This window comes from Tripterygium wilfordii, chromosome 16 (genome assembly GCF_013401445.1).
Source record: "Tripterygium wilfordii isolate XIE 37 chromosome 16, ASM1340144v1, whole genome shotgun sequence".
In the NCBI taxonomy this organism is placed as follows: Eukaryota; Viridiplantae; Streptophyta; class Magnoliopsida; order Celastrales; family Celastraceae; genus Tripterygium; species Tripterygium wilfordii.
Genome location: NC_052247.1, coordinates 9,170,876 through 9,193,364, shown reverse-complemented (window position 1 = coordinate 9,193,364; position 22,489 = coordinate 9,170,876). Strand labels below are relative to the sequence as shown.

General features: G+C 36.6%; 3 protein-coding genes and 1 long non-coding RNA gene across 7 annotated transcripts in view; 3 read left to right on the top strand and 1 right to left on the bottom strand.

The window, feature by feature from the left end:
* Window positions 1-1,124: 1,124 nt before the first annotated feature.
* Window positions 1,125-5,117, top strand: LOC119981211 (GTPase-activating protein gyp7-like). 2 transcript variants are annotated; one of them, XM_038824269.1, is made up of 5 exons: window positions 1,125-1,791; window positions 2,430-2,565; window positions 2,676-2,725; window positions 3,276-3,329; window positions 3,465-5,117. In XM_038824269.1, the coding sequence occupies exons 1-5, from the start codon at window positions 1,604-1,606 to the stop codon at window positions 4,732-4,734; spliced, it is 1,698 nt and encodes a 565-aa protein (XP_038680197.1). In that variant the 5' UTR covers window positions 1,125-1,603; the 3' UTR covers window positions 4,735-5,117. The 2 variants fall into 2 exon arrangements, with proteins under 2 accessions (XP_038680197.1, XP_038680198.1); XM_038824270.1 differs by having other exon boundaries at window positions 1,126-1,791; window positions 3,468-5,117.
* Window positions 5,118-8,954: 3,837 nt separating this feature from the next.
* Window positions 8,955-22,489, top strand: part of LOC119980228 (protein HLB1-like) — a 24,326-nt gene continuing 10,791 nt past the window's right edge. The window contains exons 1-14 of one of the 3 annotated variants that reach the window (XM_038822843.1): window positions 8,955-9,386; window positions 9,885-10,010; window positions 10,193-10,262; window positions 10,806-10,919; window positions 11,639-11,722; window positions 12,077-12,127; window positions 12,258-12,287; window positions 12,426-12,488; window positions 12,642-12,707; window positions 12,878-13,006; window positions 13,179-13,214; window positions 13,957-14,076; window positions 14,177-14,365; window positions 14,563-14,668. In XM_038822843.1, coding sequence (XP_038678771.1) covers window positions 9,022-9,386; window positions 9,885-10,010; window positions 10,193-10,262; window positions 10,806-10,919; window positions 11,639-11,722; window positions 12,077-12,127; window positions 12,258-12,287; window positions 12,426-12,488; window positions 12,642-12,707; window positions 12,878-13,006; window positions 13,179-13,214; window positions 13,957-14,076; window positions 14,177-14,365; window positions 14,563-14,668 — 1,549 coding nt within the window. In that variant the 5' untranslated portion in view covers window positions 8,955-9,021. Of the gene's footprint in view, window positions 9,387-9,884; window positions 10,011-10,192; window positions 10,263-10,805; window positions 10,920-11,638; window positions 11,723-12,076; window positions 12,128-12,257; window positions 12,288-12,425; window positions 12,489-12,641; window positions 12,708-12,877; window positions 13,007-13,178; window positions 13,215-13,956; window positions 14,077-14,176; window positions 14,366-14,562; window positions 14,669-22,489 lie in introns of those variants that run through there. The other 2 variants (XR_005463828.1, XR_005463827.1) reach the window with 2 other exon arrangements.
* LOC119980230 lies at window positions 14,687-15,589 on the top strand. Its single transcript, XR_005463829.1, has 2 exons — window positions 14,687-15,207; window positions 15,395-15,589. It is a non-coding gene; the product is annotated as an uncharacterized LOC119980230 (long non-coding RNA).
* Window positions 15,521-18,658, bottom strand: LOC119980225 (metal-nicotianamine transporter YSL1-like). The gene is made up of 7 exons (XM_038822840.1): window positions 18,243-18,658; window positions 17,598-17,773; window positions 17,375-17,469; window positions 17,137-17,271; window positions 16,845-17,034; window positions 16,631-16,745; window positions 15,521-16,544 (listed from the first exon to the last, which is right to left on the bottom strand). The coding sequence occupies exons 1-7, from the start codon at window positions 18,634-18,636 to the stop codon at window positions 15,622-15,624; spliced, it is 2,028 nt and encodes a 675-aa protein (XP_038678768.1). The 5' UTR covers window positions 18,637-18,658; the 3' UTR covers window positions 15,521-15,621.

The window sequence follows — 22,489 nt, the reverse complement described above, 5'->3', positions numbered from 1 at the left end:
AGCTTTGCAACCAAGTGGAATATATATATATATATATATATATATATATTGTTCGTGAGAGCTGAGAAGACGGCAGTCGATTAAGTCTATGTATGTAAGTGAAATCGATCTATATGTATGTCATATTCCTATTCCGGACATTTTTTAGATCTAGAAATTATGCTAAAGAAGGAATAACTATTACGCAAGTTTTAATACAAGTTACAAATATTATAACATCAAGAAGAAGAAGAAAGGCCGCACCTGAGCCATTGGTTGGAGTGATAAACATGGTGTACATCACCCTAGTGATCAAGGTTCAGATCTTCCTCCCCATTTCAAAAAAATGAAGAAAGGCCCAACTACCATTGGTTGGAAGTAGGGGTAATACAAATTTTGGTCATTAAAGAATCGTCAATTTCCAACTTAGTCACCGAATATTCACACATTCCAACTCGATAACTCAAAAGTTGAAAATTGTTCTAATATGTACGCAGTGGCAGATTTGTCACTGTTCAAGCAATTTCCAACTTAGTCAAAATTGTTCTAATATGGACACACTAACAGATTTGTCATTGTTCGAGCAATTTCCAACTCAGTCATCCAATGTTTACACGTTCCAACTCGATAACCCAGAGTTCTAATATGTACACATTACTCGGTAACTCAAAGTTAAAGTTTTTTCTAATATGTACACACTGGTAGTAAATCTGCCAATATTCGAGCAATTTCCAACTTAGTCACCAAATGTTCACACATTCTAACATGGTAACTCAAAATTGAAAATTGTTCTACTATGTACACACTAACAGATTTGTCACTGTTCGAGCAAATTGTTTATGTTGATTTTTTATGTCACATCAATAATTTAATTGTCCTAACAAGTCGAAAATATGCCCGTTTATGCCCAAACGTGCATATTGAAACAATTTTTCACTTTGAGTTATGACTAAATTAAACCTGATAAACTCTTTCAATGACCCAAAATTTTATTATCTCGTTAAAATTAGTTATGGGCTTAGTGAACCAAGCCCAAACCTAATGCCAAGTCCAAGTCCAAGTCCAACCTCACCAACCATCCCGGATTCCCGGTTGGCGGTTGCTCAATTGACTATCTGGGAGCAGAGGAGAGAGATCACTACAGATATGTCATAAATTATTAAAAAATTATTGATTTTCTGCCTTTCATAGAAAGAGACCACAAGCTTTATAAAAGCAGTTCAGTTTGGTAATGGTGATTCCCGTACCGAAGAGGCATCAGAGGGAGAAGAAGGGCTCAACCGTAATTTCATCACTGTTTCTCTCCTCATTGAGGCTCTTACCCCTTATCCGGCGGCGTTGGCTCGTGTTTTTGGAAATGGAACGCATTCGTAGAAGCTAGTAGCAGCGGTGGCGGAGTTTAGGCTCGGTGGGGGCGCCTTCCAATGTTCGAATAGCCATCGTCGTTACGGCCATGGCCGCCACCGTCGTCTACACTCGTGGGTAAAAAACAAAAAACGGAAAAACAGTAGCATCAGAATCGCAAGCATCTAAGTCAGTCTTGAAGAAATAATAGTAATTTATTTGATAGAAATTCAGGAACAATTCGTAAGAATTGTTGCTGATTTAGATAGGTTGATAGATAATGTTAGCGGAACAAAAACCGTTGATGAGAGTCCTACGCCGAATGCACACATTTTCACTTACGAGGTCGTCGAATTCTTCTTCTCCGACATCGTCGTCATCATCGTGGAATCATTTGCGATCGTTTCTATTAGTAGTTGCTTTGTCCCATTCATCATCGTCATCTTGCTCATCAGTCTCCAGTAATCGGTGAGTTTCCATCTCCCTTTTCAGCTCATTTCTTCTTATATTTTATATTAATTGCTTCACTCCTCAGATCCGATCTGAAAGGACTCAATCAGCTCATTATGATCTTTTATCATATCAGTTTATGTAAAATTTGGTTTATGAAAGTACTCCTTCTGCTCCTCTTTTTTCGTAGAGATTCAGGACTTGATCGGCGCTTGTTGGATTTTTTTGTGTCAACTGTGTAGTTAGTTAAGTTAGAAGTAGATGACTGCCTATTGGAAGCTGATCATAGCACTCTAGGTGTTCTGACTGTTGTTTACCCGGTTGTTTTTAATGGTTCAGTATTCTCCCTTTTCATGTTGTTAAAATGATCTGATAGTCTTTTGAACTTATGGATTGTTTTGTGCTCCTAGTCCTTCCTTTTGTCTTACTCTTGTAAGTAATCGTGCTTGTGAGGAAGCTGGAACGTTGTCGAAAATAGTGAAATTAGAGTCCTTTATGGTAGGCTATGTTGTGGATTTCAGCTGGGAAAGTGCAATTGCCTTTTCTCTTTGTTCATTTTAACTTGGGCGAGGATGGGAAAAGTTGGGTTTGTGCATTCATTTTTATTGATTTTTGTGAAGTGAAATGACCATGGATTTGTATCTGTTTATTTTCAGGGTTACTCTAAAATCACCTTGGTCCAGAAGGAGAAGAAAACATGCCCTTAAACCAAACCAATGGAAAAGTTTGTTTACACCTGATGGAAAACTCTGTGATGGTGGTGTCCAGTTTCTCAAAAAGGCTCGAAAAGGAGTATGTTATCGACTTTATAAGACTTCTGCAGTTATCTTCTTTTGGATTAAAGCCTAGATTATAATAAGTTGCTTAATATTTCTAACTATACTTTGTTGCCAATATCACAGGGCATTGATCCAAGTATAAGAGCAGAAGTTTGGCCATTCCTTCTTGGAGTGTAAGAATTCCCATCCCTATAAGCTTACATATCTTCGTGCTCGCTTATGTATTATGTCATGCCTGTATTTGAAAGGGAGAACTTTTGTTTGGGGCTGCTTGGTACCTTTTCTTCTCCTTCAATCTGTAGGTTAGTCTTGTTCTTTTCTGTTGAGTATTTTTCTGTATTGCTAGAGTTGTTCAACTGTGACATGTCTCCCTTATGCAATCTCATGACGTTATCTTCATTTTGAGCTTTACATTTCTGTTTTTGAATTTTTTGTTTGAAATGCATCCTTGTACAATATGATGTAGTTGTGCAAAGCCAGAGTTGTCATATCAATCTAGAGGGAAAAAATGACATCAACTATTGTTATGATTGCTTTGCTAGCGTTCCTTTTGCTGGTAGACTCAGCTGTATTGCTACTTCATGAGAAATGGACTTAGTGGTTATGTTACCCTTCTATTTTTGATAACTGTTCTGAGATTTCCTTCTATGTTGTCTTATTGAGTTCATCGATGGTCAAGACGCTACTACTTTACATGCTCACACTAGAGTGCTTTTCTTACAGCTATGATCTGAACAGCTCCAAAGAGGAAAGAGAATCCATTCAAACAAAGAGAAGGTATTTTATAATGTACATTTGGCCCTTAGTGTTGACATTTTCTTTGGGAATATTATTTTACTTCCCGTCCTTCCATTTTTCTCTCCCATTTACTCACTTTTTCATTAAGTAAAACTTTCTTATGTAATTTTGAAGCAGAAGAGAATATGACAACCTGAGAAAATGGTGTCGATATATTCTTAAGCGAGAAAGTAGGAGCTTTTGGTTGAAGCAAACCATTGGAAACAAAAGCAATTTCGACTTCAGAGATTTCGGTCAGATTTTAGATTCTACTAATTTTGAAGATGTGGCGAGTGTCAGGAGGTCTATTTTCATTGAGGAAGCCTGCCTGGTAGTTAATGAATCAGGCTGCAGAGTATGTGGTCAACCCCTCCCCTCCTCTGAGTCAAGACGAGAAAGAGATAGTGAGAAGACTGTAATTACCTGTGATTGTGAAGATGCATCTGCGAGTGACACAGAGTCATCTGATTCTGACTCTGACGATGAATCTGAATATGTACAACCTTTCCTTGCAACCGAATTGACTGGAGAAAATGACTTTGATACGCATGTGCAAGACTGCTCCTCTTCGTCTAATTCAGAAAGGAATTCAGTGTCCCATACAGATGAAGATTTCGAAACCTGGCAGAGAATTATCCGCCTTGATGCTTTGCGCGCTAATGATGAATGGATCACATATTCACCATCTCAGAACGCAGTATCAGAGATCAAGGCACGAAGACTGGCCAATAGTGTTGGCTTGAAGGACTACGATAACTTGGAGCCACGCAGGATTTATCATGCTGCTCGCCTGGTGGCTATCCTCGAGGCATATGCACTATATGATCCAGAGATTGGTTATTGCCAGGGAATGAGTGATCTACTTTCTCCAATCATTTCAATTGTGGAGGAGGACCATGAAGCATTCTGGTGCTTTGTAGCTTTCATGAAAAAAGCTCGTCATAATTTCCGTCTTGATGAGGTTGGAATCCGGAGGCAGCTCAACATTGTCTCTAAGATTATAAAATGCAAGGACATTCATCTGTACAGGCACCTGGAGAAGCTTCAAGCAGAGGACTGCTCCTTTGCGTACAGAATGGTGGTGGTTCTTTTCCGGAGGGAATTAAGCTTTGAGCAGACCTTGTGCCTCTGGGAGGTGATGTGGGCAGACCAGGCAGCAATTCGAGCTGGAATTGCCAAGTCGGCTTGGGAAAGAATGAGGCTAAGAGCTCCTCCTACCGACGATCTCTTGCTTTACGCAATAGCAGCCTGTGTGTTACAAAGGAGGAAACTCATTATCGAAAAGTATAACGGCATTGATGAGATCATGCGGGAATGCAATAACATGGCAGGACATCTCGATGTGTGGAAACTTCTAGACGATGCTCATGATTTGGTGGTCACACTTCATGACAAGATTGGGTGATCTGTTGGTATTTTCCTTTTGGTGTTCTTTCTCGATGTTTTTGTTAACTTTATCTTTTGTTTATTCTCACCTTACCGTTTGGGATCCTTCTAAACTGAGGGACCTTAATATCATGATACACTTTGCTAGAAAGAACATCACACAGGTAATTTCTTTGTTGACATGATTATGGGTTGCAATATATGATGTATTGCCCGCGCTCAAGAGCTCCTTTGAGTGACAGTGGCATCACCAAAAAGTTTAGTATTTATGATGTTTTACCCCGCTGTCCAACACTGTATATATGAATTGATTTGGACGCTGTGTATCCAGGATATAATTACTCAATGGCTCTCTAATCTCTTTAAAGAATCCTTAAGTTTATCAGCTATTAGTCTATCTCATGTCCTGTATCTGACTTTATGTGTATGTGCAGTCTATCTGTTTGAACTTTGAAGGTGGCATTTTTCTTGTTCTTGTTGTCCTTTCATTTTCTTATTGGAGTAATTCTTACTAGAGATCATCAATGTCATGTTCCCATCACCGTATGGTTGAAACTTCATTTTATCTGGTCTAAATAGACAACTGCGAACGGATCAGCTATCTGGACTTGAAAAACCCAAGTTGACCTTTTAAACCTTAGGCTGTTTGATTCGAGGGAAAACCAGGCTTTAGAAAGCGTTTGCCTGATTTCCAACTGGTTGGGCAAGGAAAAGTGGAAAACCGTTGATGTCAAAGAAAAATAAAGAAAATTGTTCAACAGAAAACCTTGGCAAAAGTAGTGAAAATGACATCTGTCTTCGGTACTGGGAGTTGTTTACCTTCCTTCAGAAGCTCCCAAGACCTAAACCAAGTTAACTCTCTCTTTGACTCTGACCAAGTGAGTGCCTCTTTGAGATCGTCAGTTCCCTGTGGAGAACCTTGAGCAATGGTCACTGATCTGCTCCTCTCTGCAAAGCCGTACAACATCATTATCTCTCTGATCAGCTCGTGGTTGCCAAATTGCCAGTTCAACAGTTGCTTCTCCAAGAGGTAATTTCCCTATTTTGTATCTGCACCTTATTTGAATTGATTTAGCAGATTTTTTGATTTCAGGGTTTTGTTTTGGATTATGATTTTGTTACTTGTCGAGTTTTTTTAATTTGTATTTTGGTCTTGCATCAGTTGAGGAACAGATTTCTGTATTTTCCTTAATTTCCTTAATGTAATGCAAGTTACTGGTTTAGGCATCTATTCATCCTTTCCTTACTGTTGTTTTTGTGGTTGATCCAAATTGCCTTTTACAGTATTATTGACTTGTTTTTGCAGTATTTTGTTATACATCTATTTAAGATCACTGAACTATTTATTTTGCAAGCATGCGTTGTTATTAGAAAGTGTAGAATGAAAGTATGAAACTAAAATTTTCACGAATCGTGGGTCGGCTCCTACTAGTTCGATATTGCTACAATTGAGTTTGGAGAAGGTCATTCTAGGTTCCTTAGCATGTTAGAGATGGCACTATATTTTGTTTAGACTTTAGTTTGTTTCTGGATCAATTTTTAGTTTTGAAGCCTTCTTCTATTTTTGTTTTGTTGATTGGTTCCCCCTGCTGACATATGCAGTTTAAAAATTCAGCTTATTCAAAATTGGTGATCTTGTTGTTTTTGCAAAAAGAAAACATCCATGAAAGATATCTCATAGAGAATCTCTGTGTTGTAAACTTAATCAATTTAAAAATTATGAATAATGGGTGGTAGTAAACTGCTCATTTTGGGGTTGTAAACTTATTTTGTATTGGTGAAAGTATTTCAATAGTTTGATGATGGTCAGACTTGAATCTTAAAGCAAAACCATTGAGCATTCTGTAATAATCGATGGGAATGATATCATGATTCTATTGGCCCTCTTGTTCTACTACTGACTAAATGTTAACTACTGGGAAAGAGTCTGCTTTGAACTGGATTCTGTTCAAATGTAATAAAATATTGTCTTTTGAACCACCTTTTTTATTTTCATGTATCTGCTATAGGAATATATTTAGTATTGTATAAGCGCTTGTCTTGAACCAGGCTCTGCAGACTTTGTAAACACTTCTTTTTTGTAGAGATCCTGAGTCTGGGATATTATTACATGTTAATATATATCACAGTATAATATCTGCATGTCAGCATCATATATACCTCTCCAACCCGACTTCTTAAGGTAATTGGAGATTCAAAGAGCCGAAAGAACTGAAGTGCTACAGGTCTCGCGCTCTCTGTGTCTAAAAGCAAGACCTCTACACTTTTGGTTTCCCTACATACTGCATTTAAAAACCTTTTCCAGGTGCCAATCTTTGATTTCCTTTTATCAGCTGCAGCTGTTCTATATGGCGGCTTCCTGTCAAGGAACGTTGTAGAGAGTAGTTTGCTCCATACCTTTTTATGATGTTCCAATTCATTGTTGGAAATGTTTTATCTATTAGTATCACTGATACAAGTCGGATCCTATATGTAGAAATATAAGAAGGTGGATACAACAAAGAATGAATTAACCAATTTTTCCCGATGTGGAGACGATCAAGAAAGTTGCATAAGTGAATATATAACTTAACAGAAAAGTGGGCTAATCAAACCAATCGTACTTGCAATCTTGCATAATGATCCTTCCTGCACGTGGGCTGATTTCATGCGTCCATTAGTTACCCTGTCAAGCCCGAAGAAGAAAAAAGCCCAAGAACCTCGAGGCCTCTCTCAGACTCTCAGATTACTTGGAATCTTGGACCCTGACGAAGCCCAAAAAAACTGTAAGGCCCATATGAGAAAAGCCCTTAAGCCAACCCTTTTCCGTGACTCCTCATCCATTCGCTCTTTCCGTCTTTCGTTCCATTTTCAAGTAGTTGTATGCTCGCGCTTCGCGGCGTATATATTTTGATTGAAAAATAGAGATGTGTGAGAATTTTTCAATACTTTGTTAACATGAAGAGCAGTAGAGTAGAGTTTTAATTGTAGAAAATAGAGATGATTGTGAGATGAAGATAAAATATGTACAATACCTTTTTTTTAGTTTGCTAAGAAAAAAAATTTCTAATAGGGTGTAAGAAATTTGATTCATAAGAAATAAGTATGTTAAAAGTTAATCAATTTTTATTTGCGTCGTTAGTATCTACAAAGTGTTATAGGTCTCCAAAACATGTTTATGAGACAATATTGTATGGTTAGTACAACATTCTCTACAAAGTGACATTCAATATCGAGAAGTACAATGTAGCATAAGTAATATTTTTGAAATTATATTTTTAGAATAAGATTCTTAATATTTTTAGAATAAGATTTTTGAATTTATATTTTTGAAATGTTATGTATAACTGGTAGATTTATGTCTATAATCATTTTGACCTTTGACAACTCATTGAATTCTACCATGTTTTCTTGTCACCACTTACATGTTTCAATATCAAATGGGCTGAATTTACTTACACGTTAGGACAATATACTGATATAGCGTGAGAAAAACCTCTCATGTTGTGTATGTTGCAATCCAAACAGACTACTAAACCTGACCAAACTCTAAACATGCACAATACATCAATTAAATACTACAAAAACACACAAAATACATCAAAAACACACAAAATGATAAAAACACACAAAAATAATGATAAAAACACACAAAATTCTCACAAAATGATGATAATTAATGCCAAAAACATACAAAATGTTTTCAAACTAAATACTACAAAGGAATTTCATTAATTGAGTAATATCAAAAGACTCTCATAATTAACAATACATGACCTTAGTAAAACTAAAACAACATCAAACCACTTCCATGAAACATTAAATCCCCATTATGGGTCTTAAAGTTTTTCAATATATTTTAATTTTTTCTTTTGTCCATTACATTTTGTTTTTTAAAATTAATTCTCATCACTCAAGTTGTCAATCATTCATTTTTATCAAGTTTAATTAGAATGTGTAAGCTTTTTTGTGGAGGCGTCCACGTGGCACCAAGAATTAAGGAGATTGGAGTAAATTTAATAAATTTTAATAAATTTTATTTAAAGGGGTAATAGATTGGAGTAAAAATTCTTATTATTTTTTATTACCCAGGTCTCCCATTAGTAAATTTTATATATAAAAAATAAACTTAATTATTAAAATTTATTACAAAAATAAAATTATATTGACATAACAAACATAAATAAAATTAAAATTTAATTATCCTTATAACCACTATTAGCCTGTACCAAACGCACCATCATTTGCTTCCTCGCTAGACTGTTAAATGTGAATTCTTCTATAACAGATCTCTCTCCTTCTCTCGTTCCAATCAGTCCACCTTAATATGTCTACTGCTACCGACGAACCTGAATTGCAAAACGGTGTCAAACCAGAATCACAATTGGAGGCGGAACCGGAACCACTGCCAGAAGCAGAGGTGGTCCCAGAATCAGCTCCAGAACCAGAGGCGGCACTAGTATCAGCTCCAGAAACAGAGGCGCTGCCAGAAGCAGAACCCGAGCAAGCGGTGCTAGATGCAGATGCGAAGGTGGAGGAGCCAGAGACCTCGATCCGGTCCAATGAGGCCGAGCAAACTGCGGGTCCCGAGCTAAAGAAGGACGAAGGGAACCGGACGTTCACAATGAGGGAATTGTTGAGCGAGTTGAAAAGCGAGGAAGGGAACGATCATGACGCCAGCACTCCTTACAGGTTGGTCTTCTCTTTCGTCTGATAACGCAACAGTTTCATTTCGATTATTTGATGCCTCACTTTTGATGATTTGTGTTCATATGATCCAAAGGGAGGTTGATGTCTTGTAGAGTACACTGGATCCGGGAAAATCTGTGAAGTTGAGATAATGAGTATTAGTAATCTATACTGTGAAATGATAGCATGAATGTCCATGGACGTATGAATTCTTAACTGTTGATATGTGGAATGATATTTGAATTACAGTTTCACTGGCCATTCTACTCATGCTTGTTTTATGCTTCTCTCTCACACTGGGGTTACTTAAGCCTGTCTTCTTAAAGAATGAGCTTCATCATTGTTTGTGGTGAACCCTCTGTCAGAGTGGGAATGAATGACTAGTGGAAATATTTTGTTAATGTTGATATTAGTATAATTAGCTCTCTTTATTTTTGGGGATAAGCAATTAACAAGTTTCATGCCACTAACTACAATCTCATGCATTTTTTTTTGTTCCAGTCAAGAAGAAACTCCTCATCAACAGACAGAGCAGAACAATACTGCGATGGAACTGATAAATAGCGTTACTGCAGGTGATGAGGAAAGTAGGAATCGTCAAAGGATTCTCACATTTGCTGCTAAGAGGTACTGCTGATAATCTGTACCAAGAGCTTAAAAGCTTATTTAGGTTTTCTTTATTTTTTTTCCTGTTTAGTTTTTTTTTCTCTAACTAAGCTATTTCCATTATTGTGGGGAACATCATTTAAATTTTACGCTGTCTTTTGGCTTATATTTTCCCTATAATTAATTGCTTGCAAAATTTGAAGGTATGCTAGCGCAATAGAGAGAAATCCAGAAGACTATGATGCGCTGTACAATTGGGCATTGGTTCTTCAGGTATATGATCCTCTCATAGATGCTCTTAGCCCGTAACCATCTAGCTATCTATCTATATATATATAGTTCTACATATGTATAAATAACTCAAATAACTTTGATGTTTCCCTATTGCACTGATTATCTGCAATTTATGCATATGATTGGTGTTTTCTATAAGAGTTTTTGAGTTGTTCCTCATACATAAGTATTTCCTATGCACTGCATAGAGCCGTAGACCATATCTGTGCTATACTCTAATACAATTTTCTTTGGCTCCCTTTTCCTTTTGTTTTTTGGATGACAAATTGGCTGGTAATGTGGCACCATGCGACCATTGGTATAGGATGGATTCCTAACTATAGGATGGATTTACTTCAAATATCTTTTACATGATGCACACAGACTACTAAAGAGTGAGGAATATTTCTTCAATTTTTCAATACTTCCTCTACTGAGCAGGAAATAGAAGTGGTCAACTCATCATTTTGTTCATATTGCAATTTATCTGATGAATATCTAAGTCAATATACTCTGCCTGCATGATCCGTATTTGGCTTGCAGGAAAGTGCTGATAATGTTAGTCCAGATTCCACTTCACCTTCAAAAGATGTTTTGCTTGAGGAGGCTTGTAAGAAATATGATGAGGCTACCCATCTTTGCCCTTCGCTTCATGATGTATGTTCTCATAATGTACTCTAGATAGTCTTGCCAATTGTTTACTAAATCTGGGATATTTTTCGGTGTTTAGACAATTATGGTCACTTCCAAGAACAGGTAAGCTCGATAATGACTGGGATGCAACCTTATGCTCAATTTTTTATTTTTTATTATTTTATTTTTTGTGATTTGCTCAATTCATAAATATAGATTTTTCATGTGAAAGTACACCATTCCATAAGCTCTTTTCAGTAGTGATCGAACAGATCTTATATGTATATATATCTAGTGTCGATTGCTTGCTGTGATGGAAAACTTGTACAGTTGTACATCTCAATGAAAGGCCCTTGTCAGCATGGTGCAATTGTCTGAGAAGAACTTCCTAGTTATTTGAAACCACAGCATAGTTTCTAAGATTTAAGTGGTCCTAACAATTTTCTAGGTGAAGCTTCTTCAGTGAACTTGCCAGAAGAGAAAAATATGAAGTGTTACTTCATGGAAACTTTATATGGACGGATATATTTTTTCAAGTTATTGTAAAGTAGGGGAATGGATTTTTTAATTCCATCTCTTGCTCTAATAAATCCTGTAAGGGTCAACAAGTGAAGGCATTGAAGTCTCTTTCAGTATACTTGCAGTAGTTTTAATTACTACACTCAACATATTTATGTAATTGACTATAACTTTTAGGTGATTATCGTACCTTCTCAATTCAATGTTTTTTAATCACATTATAGGCTTTCTACAATTGGGCGATAGCAATCTCTGATCGGGCAAAAATGCGTGGTCGTACAAAGGAGGCTGAAGAGCTTCTGAAGCAGGTTGGACTTTATGAAAAACCAGAACCCTGTATCATCTGCCGTCTTGTCCAACTTGAGATTGCTGGATAGAAGTATAATGTGATATAGATTGACATATATAGTCTGGACTGATTAGCTACATTGTAATGTCTTGTCTTAACTGTAACTCGCAACATTCTTAGCTCTTTTTTAGCTGTTGACCTATGTGAAACTTAAAGGATGCAGTGACCCTTGACCACCCGCTATCCTATCATATTATCATGCATGGTTTGGTCCCATTTGTCATCCTTATAACTTTGTCATTGTATTCTTTCATCGAAGAAGACCTGGCAAACGATGAAAAACTGAAGTGTTAATGGTTACTCTTGTTTGCAGGCTACAAAAAACTATGAAAAAGCCATCCATCTTAACTGGAACAGTCCTCAGGTACATGCAGAAAGACGGTAACACATTCACATGATTTTGCCTGAAGTCTGAATAAACAATTTTATTTTCAATATGGTGTTCTATGCTTTGTTTTTGTGATATTCTTTTTGATATGTTAAACTTATTTCAGGCTCTTAACAACTGGGGACTAGCTTTGCAGGTATTTAAGTTATATATAGACATTTCACAAATAATTGTCTACTGTTTGTTCTTTTCTTCTCCCCCCGTATCCCGAGTTGATTTGTTTTCTCAATATTCGACATCTGTTTCCTAAAACATTATTGTGCAATGCTTTTAGGAACTCAGTGCAATTGTTCCTGCTAGAGAAAAGCAAACAATTGTGAGGGCTGCAATTAGTAAGGTACAAAAGTAATTTGGCGACATCAGAATAGTTGGATGTATGTATATTAACAAGTAGAAAAGTAATTTATTATTGATTGTAACCTAATTCTGATGAACTGCTTTAGCTCATATCTTTTAGTTTGTGATGCCTTTCACTTGTCGTTTGATGCAGTTTCGTGCAGCAATACAGTTGCAATTTGATTTCCATCGAGCAATTTACAACCTTGGAACTGTATTGGTAAGCTGATTAACCTTTTCCCTTTATTATCTAATATCATTAACTGACCTTTGTGTATTTTCATTACTTTTTATTATTCACAGTAGAATTACAGCCACACTATCACTTCACTTATCTTGCAATTGGTACATGTAAACTTTTAGTAGAAATGGTAATTTACTTGTTTGCAGTATGGATTGGCTGAGGACACATTAAGAACAGGGGGATCTGGCAGTGCCAAAGATGTTTCCCCTAATGAGTTGTATAGCCAATCTGCCATTTACATAGCAGCTGCTTATGCGTTGAAACCAAATTACTCAGTAAGTATTATATTTATATTTTTTGTTGAACTAATTTCTTGTAATACTTTAGTTGATCAGATGAGATTGCTGATATATTTTGGGGTATGGCTAGTCCAAAATTTAATATCTTTTGCACCACTGTCATAATTTGCTTAGTGAATAAGTTATTATGTGTTGATGTTTTTTCCAGGTTTACAGTAGTGCTTTGCGGCTTGTACTTTCCATGGTCAGTATTTCAACATTCTATTTGCAGCTATTTATTTCATCCTAAAATTGCCTATTTATTTAGAAGTCAGTTAGTCAGTCGTTGTACCATTTAGCATCTCTAATTTAGTTCCAAGTCTTTGTTAGGTCTTGTTCTACAGTGTCACACATGCCAAGGGAAGCTCTATAAACACCACTTCCCCAAATAAATTTACCCAAGTAATGCTTTAGGGCTTTACACATTTTGCCCTTCCTCAGCCCCACTTCTACCGTAGGAGCCTTTTGCGAAGGAGTTTAACTTTTCGATGCTTAAGGGCAATTCTGATACTGATCTTTTAACTATTAGGTTCTAATACATCTACCATGCCTTAATGATCTTGACTTAAGTAGCAGAATGTTAACTTTTGACAGCAACTTCCTCGTTGGAGAGCTAAACATCATTCCAAACCTTGTTACTGGTCCAATTGTTCTGGTTGGTCTATTTGATGTTTTCCTCACTAATGGGCATCACCTGCTTCATTTATTTCCTCATTGTACATCATTCTGTAATTAGTATTGACCCCATTTTCCCCTTGATTCTTTGGTCATCCTTGAGTTGTCATCTGTTAATCCACCCCTCCATGTGGATAGGTCTGAATCATCCGGTTCTAAGGAACCTGTTTCTGTCATCATTAATTCTTTATCTACAGAATTTGTTGATATTCCTGGAGAATTAAATAATTAATTCGCAAGTAACATAGTTGAGAGAAATTTATTCTTGGCAGTTACCTTTACCGTATCTAAAAGTTGGATATCTAACTGCACCTCCAGTGGGGAGTTTAACAGCACCTCATAGCGATTGGAAGAGATCTCAATTTTTTTTGAATCACGAAGGACTTCAACAGGTCAAGATTGAATTTCTGTTGTACTTTTTTTTTCTCATGCATCCTAAAATTGAATGTTGAGAGAAATGGTTCCTGCACTGACAAGCCATTTCTTAGGCAGATTAACAAAGATGAGCAACATCAAGTAGCGCAAAACCTCTCTCGTAGACCTGGAGATGTGACAAGTAGGGATAAAAAAATAATTAGAGTTGATGTCCCAGACATTGTTTCTGTCTCAGCATGTGCTGATCTGACTTTACCCCCTGGAGCTGGCCTTTGTATTGATACAATTCATGGACCGGTTTTCTTGGTAGGCATCTGGTTCTCTATTTTTTTTTTTTATAAAACCTATTTCTCAATAATTTTCATTATATTCTCTTACATTCCGCGTGCAATCTTCTGTGTTTTAGTTTTGTAATCAATAAGCTTTTTTTTCTTCAGCTGGAAAAAGTTATTTGCAATGTTAATTAAGAATCTGTGCCCAACGTCTCTTCTTTGATCATACAGGTTGCTGATTCATGGGAATCACTTGATGGATGGCTCGATGCAATCCGTCTTGTCTACACGATCTATGCACGAGGAAAGAGTGAGGTCTTAGCAGGAATTGTAACAGGCTAGTCAAAGTCAGTACTTTGATTTGTGATTTACAGTTGAAATAAGATTTTCATTGTACAATATTTGGGATGGTGTAAGCTGTAATGTCTAGTCCAATTTTTGTTGCATTGTTAATTTGTTTTAACTAATTGATATTTCCCCCCCTAACATGGATTTCAAGGACTGGCTGACCCTTGAAAGAAACTCATCATGTTCTTGTTCCAATCTCAAATGAATGTTATTGTTCAGAGGAAACGCACTTGTTCCCAACCTGATCGCTTACCTAATCGACTCTAATGTCTTTAACTTGAATTAGAAGCAATGCCTATTATAGCATTCTAACTTGCAATCAAGGCCATGCTTCATTTGAACGACTATACATTTATGCATCTCATTGCATGTAGTCTGACATTTGCATCTGGTGTATATTTTTATGCTGGTCTGACCACTAGAACTTGTGTCCTTTCTGGGATGGTTGATAATTCGCGGTGAGACAAGGCAGGCTGACCATTTGATGCCAAGAACACTAAATTTGATCCATGAACGGCGGCTACGCAAGTAACTTCTATGTTTTTCTTCTAGCGTGCTATACAGACTAGTTTGTTAATCTTTCCTTTTGAGATTTGAGATTCTTCTCATTCTCTAGTCATCTTATGGAGACTGGTCGTGAATTACTCATTCTTTGAGATACTTCTACACTATCATACCCGAACTCTTCACTTTACCTTTCCTCCTTCTATGGCAGCTTTCAATTTGAAGAATCAGACATAGGGATATGTAACTATACCCGACACCTGTACCCGAGTCCAGGTATCATAGCTTCTACAACAGGTGAAGTAGAAAAAGGGAATGGGAGAGAGGACAACTGGGAGCAATAAAATATGCAGTCATATTTCTGTAATTCCAAATGCATATGTATATAGTTCATGCTCTTTATTCAGTTCTCATAGACAATATTTGGTTGAGTTTTCTCTAGGTAGCGAAAAAATTCATGCATATTGGAGGTTTTACTTTGGACAAGGCTAGAACAGCAGCAGGAAGTATCCATAGCCCTTCACCGCATATTAATCCCGAAGCGACTGCCGGAACCATGAAGTCAGCTCTCTTGCTGTTGAGTTTGTGCCATACAAAGACAACCAAAGTCCCCACACACATATCAATGGCGAAGTACGCCCCAACCAGGAAGGGCACTGCCATACACATCGGCAGCGGCATCCATTTCCCGATCTTCCTCGGCGAAAGGTCTCGCACCAGGTTAACGGCTACTGCAAAAGCAAAGAATCCACAGCAGAGCTGCAAACAATGCTGTGGCAGAGCTGAAAACCCTTGAACTCCTAGGATCGCCATGTTTCTGTATATCAATGCATAGGGAGCTTTGAAATCGCCGTTTGGATTCCCCACATCAAATGCCTTGTAGAAGAGGAAGAAGCTGAGAGGAGCTATTATGCAGCCGAGGCCCGTTCCAATGACTTGGCTCAAGAACATTGCCCTAGGTGAAGTCCGGGTGAAATGAGCTGTTTTGAAATCTTGCATCAGAATGCAAGACACAGACACTACAGATTTGATGAGTCCACAGCCAGCAAGCGCGGCCGCCACGCCGTTTTCTTTCCCGGTCACTGCCGCCAGCACAAATAAAGCCACTTTCCCATAGTTATAGGCCATGTTTATGTCAGTGAGACCAGCTCCAAATGCATTGCAAAATGCTAGAGATGGAGCTAGAATATAAGCTACCACTACATAGTACCATTTAAGCTGAGGAAACAGGATTGGGACCAGAATTATAGACATGATGGAGAAGACACCGTATCCGATGACTCCGATCGACATCGGAATGTTTTCTGTCAGGAAGATTTCATTTTGCTTCAGCTCTTCAACTGACTTTTCCTCCTCTTGTCCTGCAGAAAAAGAAATTTTATTAGAAGATTTTGGTGAAAAACATATATCTTTGAAGGATATGATGATTCTAAAGCTGCATTTTCACCTGTGTTGAGCTTCTTTTTTCTTATTCTGCTGCGAAGACCAATGACTGTGATACCCATTATCTTGACGAAATTGTAGAGCCCGTCGCCAAGAATAAGAGCAACTGATAGAAAGACCTGCAGAGAAAACCATGGATTGAGAAACCAGATGTCGTACCCCGAAGAAAGCCTCAGAGAGAGAGAGATAGATAGATAGATATAGAGAGAGAGAGAGACCTTGTAACCATATATGCTCCTCATGCTTGTTTCTTCTAAATTGCTAGGAAACCAGTCTCCTTTAAGCTGATCAAATAATGGCCACATTAGTCCATATGAGAGGACAGCACCAAGAAGCAGAGACAAGTTCACCAGATGTGAACAGATCATCCCTGCCCCCACATAAGTCAAGCTAAAATCAAAGAAAAACCTACAAGAAACACACAACTTTTCAAATTTCAATCACAAATATGCATTAATAACATGACATGTTGAGTTCAATCAAATAATTAAGATTTAATGAAATGCATACGTTTTCTTCCAAGCTTGCAGTCCAAAGGTGGGGAACTGAGAGAACCCACATCCTTCTTTTCCAGTGTAAAACCATTGGAAGAATGCCCACAAAAAACTTGCTGAAAAACACTTCATGAATCCTCGCACTTGCTTTCTGCAGAAACAACAGTTAAAAATTGTTTCAGATTTTACAGTAAATCAACCAAGAACAGAGAGAACACTATTAAGCACTAGTGGGTATATATATATATGTATACTTGGCCATATTATCTCCTTGACTATGGAAACCATTGATGAGAACTGCTGTTGCCAAGCCACTTGGATACGTTAATTTGAGGTCAACTATCATAATCTGAATTTCAAAAAACAATTAATTAGCGCAAATTGCACTACTTACAAAATAAACTGTATCCTAAGTAATTGAAGAATGCAAAGACTATGTTGACACACACACACTCACATATATGTATATGTATATACCTTTCTTAAAGGAATTAGGACAAAAAGGCCAACAAAGCAAACTAAAAAGAGGAAACCAGTCATCCAGCCCAACCCAGGTTCCTTTATACTACTTGGAGAGTTCCCAACAGTTGTTGCTCCTCCTGATAACTCAAATGTCTTCCTGTTTAATCCCAATAGATATGAAGCAAATCCACCTGCACCCGAAACCCACATCACAAAATCCCAATTAATCTTACATAAACCCCTACATACATACACACACACACACCCAAATATGTACATGTGTGTATTAATTAAACCACCTAAACAAATATTAAAAAAAAGATTTCTTTGTACTCCAATATATATATATATATATATGTATGTATGTATGTATGTATGTATGTATGTATATGTAACCCTCCTATTACAATTCTCCAACATGCAGCTGCACATGCTTCAGGTTATCAAGACTAATAATACTAAAACCAGTATAATATCCAGTTTTAGCACTGTCATTGTCTGCTTTATGCATTTTACAATGCCCTACCTAATTCACATCATCAAACTGCAGCACAATATGTTTTTTAATTAAAGAAGAATACAAATCATCCACCTTCTAATCTTAACAGTAATGAAGATTCAATGAGAGATTAACTATTAATCATCAGAATTAATCCATACCTCCAACTGTAATACTATAACAAGCAACCGTACATGTTTGAATCATAGTATTCTCTTGTCTGGTGAAAGGTCTGGCAACAAATCCGGCTTTCTGAAGCATCTTTGTCCACGATTGGATGAAGAGGAAAGCAAGAAGAGCAGCAGACATATTCAGATTGGGAACCAAACCACTTGTGAGGTTCAGCTTCATAGCTATCACACTGTACATAGCTCCAAGAGCTATGCTCAAAATGAATCCTCTTACAGTAATTTGTTTTGTCCAAGGTTGGACTACCAGTGCTTTCTTCGATGTCTCCAATGATTCATGATCTTCTGCCTCTGTTTCTTCCAACTCTTGATCCTCTCTCTGAATCTCTTTCTTCTCCTTCATCTCTTCCTGATCCATGAAACTCATCTCTCTCCAAACAAAATGTAAAACAAGATAAATAAAACTTAAAGGAATATATAAAAGCTAGTATATGTATGTAAATGTAGATACATATTGCACTTACTTCTTGTGCTGTCTCCTTCTGTATATATATATATATATGTGTATATATATAGCTAGGCGCCTAGGATTCGGGCTATATATGGCAATTACATAAAGAAGTGAACAAGTTGCCTGTAAGATCTTTGTTTCTTACTGAAAAATGATGTATATATCAAGAACTTATATACAGTAAGCATGAACAAACCCCAATAATGTCATTTATTTATGTCCTCACAGATCACAGCTAGCAATTGAGCAAAGGCCAATGCACCCATGACCCACCATAGTTCCGAATTATATAACAGTGAAAATATTCTTTAATAGTGTATAATTCCATTTTATTTTGCTTAAAAAGATAAGGTTTTAATTACATTTGACCTTCATTTAACCTGACTTTATGATCAAAATATACACTTTCTTTCCCACTTTTTTTCTCCTCCACCTGAAATGGTAGTTTGTGACAATGTTCTGTTAGTAGTGGAGATTATTCTTCCAACAACGGGTTGTTGGTTGGGATGGTGAACTTAACCGCGATAACTCTTAGTACAAACGGGAGGTCGTGAGTTCAAATCTCATTGGTGTTTCCATTATTACAAGACTGGCCCTTGCTCAGCCCAGTGTGTGCGAATGTCACCCTACGTTATCTTCTAGTACCAGGCGTCAACTTAGATCTCAACTGGTCTATGGGAGTTGTGGGGTCTTCCATGTGATCCGAGATTTCTCAGTTAGTTATCTAATGCGTAGTGGGATGGGTTCCACCCAAAAAAAAGGGGAAGATTGTTCTTCCTCCTCTATCTCTCTTGCAAGTGTGTTAAAATCAAGACCATTAATTGGACTATTGTAAGGTAGTTTTCGCTTGGGAGAGGTGTGGGACAACCAAACGTGGTGTGGAAAATTATTGAACAAAGACAAAAACTGTCTTGAAGCATGATTGATTCCTTGATGTGTAGGAGCCATTGGAAGCCATTGAAGAATCCGAATAAGTCTTTCAATTCACATTTTTTTTTCTTTCTTTCTTTTTGTATTATGTTTGTTGTAATTTGTAAAAGGATCTTTGCTCCGGCTGCATTACTTACCCACCATTAAAACGAAGACATCTTTTTTTTTTTTTTTCTTTTTCCACTAAAACAAAAAGGTATTCTAGTGGAGTAGTTATAGGGTTTACATATATTTTGGTCCTAGAAGTTTAAAATCATTAAACAAAATAATTAAATTAATTGGGTCGTTAATTTATTGACTAACTTGAATCTAAATCTAATTAATCAATACTAACTTAATCATGATTGGATACATGATTGTATAATTAGTTGTACCTTGCATAGTGTGTAAGTGTATGCTTTTAATCAATAAAAAGCTTACCTAGGATGTAGGATCTTGTCTAGTTGTCTGTAACTACACCTTCCTACCTTGTTCTTGCATAAGTGGTATAATCAATAAATCTTAAAACTCATGAAATCATAACATGAATATTTTGGGTTTTACTTATTTGTTTTCGCCATTCATTTCTATCTAGAATCATACTTTCTTCAACTACTCTTATCGATATTATATATTACTATGTCAAACCATGTTTTTTTAGGTCTTCCTCTTCTTTTTCTACTCTGTCATATACAAATTCTCTTGATACTCCTCACCGTCTCACTGCTATCTCTACGTTATACATGTTCATATACCATCTTAAATAGGTTTTTTTTTTCAACTTATATTCAATTGGCGCTACTCCTATATTAAATCTAATAATCTCATTTTTTATTCTATATTCCCTCGTATGCCCACACTGCTTTATGCATTTTTGGATATATTATATCTTAATAGCAAAATATTTAGAACCATACATCATCGTAGTCGTACAATTGGCTAATATATAGATCTTTTCCTTCAACCATACAGATTCGGTTGTATAAACCCCAGATGCACTACTCTACTTCATTTACTCATTTTTAATCTTATCAATGACATCTTCATAACGTATCCATCTTGAAAAATTGAGCCAAAATATTTTTTAAAAAAATTTGTTACTTCTCTCTCATCTAATTTAATCGTTTGTTCATTCCCGTGTCTACTCTTACTAAACTTACATTTCATATATTATGTTTTGATCCTACTTAATTTAAATCATTTAAATTGTAAGACTTGCCACAACATCTCAAATTTTAAGTTAACTCTCAACACAATCCCATCCACTAGAAATATATAATCTGCAAACAACATGCGACAAGATACCTCTCCTTGGATAAGTTCCCTTAATAAAAATGTCGTCTTCATTCTAGATCGTCCCAAGATAAAGCTAAAATAGTTTAGGATATCATAGATATCAATATTAATCTCTGTATCTTTCACCAAAACTCTATCATCACCATCTTTGATGAATTTTACATGATTTAGGTTTCTAGTTTTCCTTTCTCATGTTTTAGCTAACTTACAAATATATTTTTCTCCATCTATTCTATCTAATTTGTTATATAACTTAGTATATATCTTATGATGTGGTTAGACTTTCCATCGGAATCAAAGTTTTCTATATATCTCTTGCGTAATAATGAAATCTATCTGACTAGTAAACCAAGTACTTACTAGACACAAGTCATATGACACGACAAGCTCTAAAATAGTTTCTTCAACCTAATTTACATCCTCAAACTTATACCCTCCATGTGTGACTATCAAAGTTTATGCTATCTCTTCCTACTTGTCCGTTTATGTCTCGTCCTAATAATATTTTTCTCTACTTGCCATGAACAATCTCATCGATGTCCACTAAAAAAATTTTATTAGTATTTCCATCTAATCTTATTTGCGGAATGTAAGCACTTGTGACATTAATTATCTTTTTTCCTTACACCAATTTTGCCATTGAGATCCTACCCCTTTTCTTTTTATCTCTACAACATCTTCTTCTAGTTCTTTGTCTAATACTATACCTACACTGTTTCTATCTCTAACCATTCCAGTGTATCATTATTTATAACCTGTATTTTCAATATCTCTAGATTTTTCACCCATCCATTTAATCTCATGTTGACATATTATGTTAAATCTACATCAAATCATGGTGTCAACTGTTCAGTTTATCTGCTTGTAAGTGACCTTATGTTTCAAGTCTTTATCATAATCCTATAATCATGGACTAACTTCTTTACCTTCATTCATCCATAACGAGGGAACCTTCGCCTATATATGTCCCACCAGTAGTTTTGAATATTGTGTCGTATCGCCGGTTCAACCGGAAAACCTAAGAACCGGCAATACAACCGGTTTTTTATTCACATTAAGCAGTTATATCGAGGAATCAAAGGTTAAATCGTGTAAACCGCATTGAACCATGAATTGACGATTTTCTATGAAACTGACTATTTTGATAAAACCCATAGTTTTCACGCTTTTAAGTTACAACAGTCTTTCTTCTGGTTTCTTCTTGTTCGATTCGACCTAAATCATCCCTTTCCTCTTTTGATTTCGAGTTCGACCAGAGAGGTAGAGACTTCGACAGAGTTTAACCACTGTCGACGGAGACTCTCAACGGGATAAACTCAGAAGTGGTTGTGGACAGATGTGAGCAAATATGAAGCAGCAGTTGAAGGTATTAGAAAAACAAAACTCAGAAGTGGTAGTGGAGGCATGGAGGATTTTGAGTGAGAGGAGAGTTGTTGATGCAGTGATGCTAAGTCACCGGAAGAAGCAAGAAGAGAGAGATTTGAAAAGAGTAAAGTGGAATTGTTGGAGTAGGTACAGTAGTACAGACTCTGGTTCTTGCCTCATCTTCGTGCTCTTTGGTGAT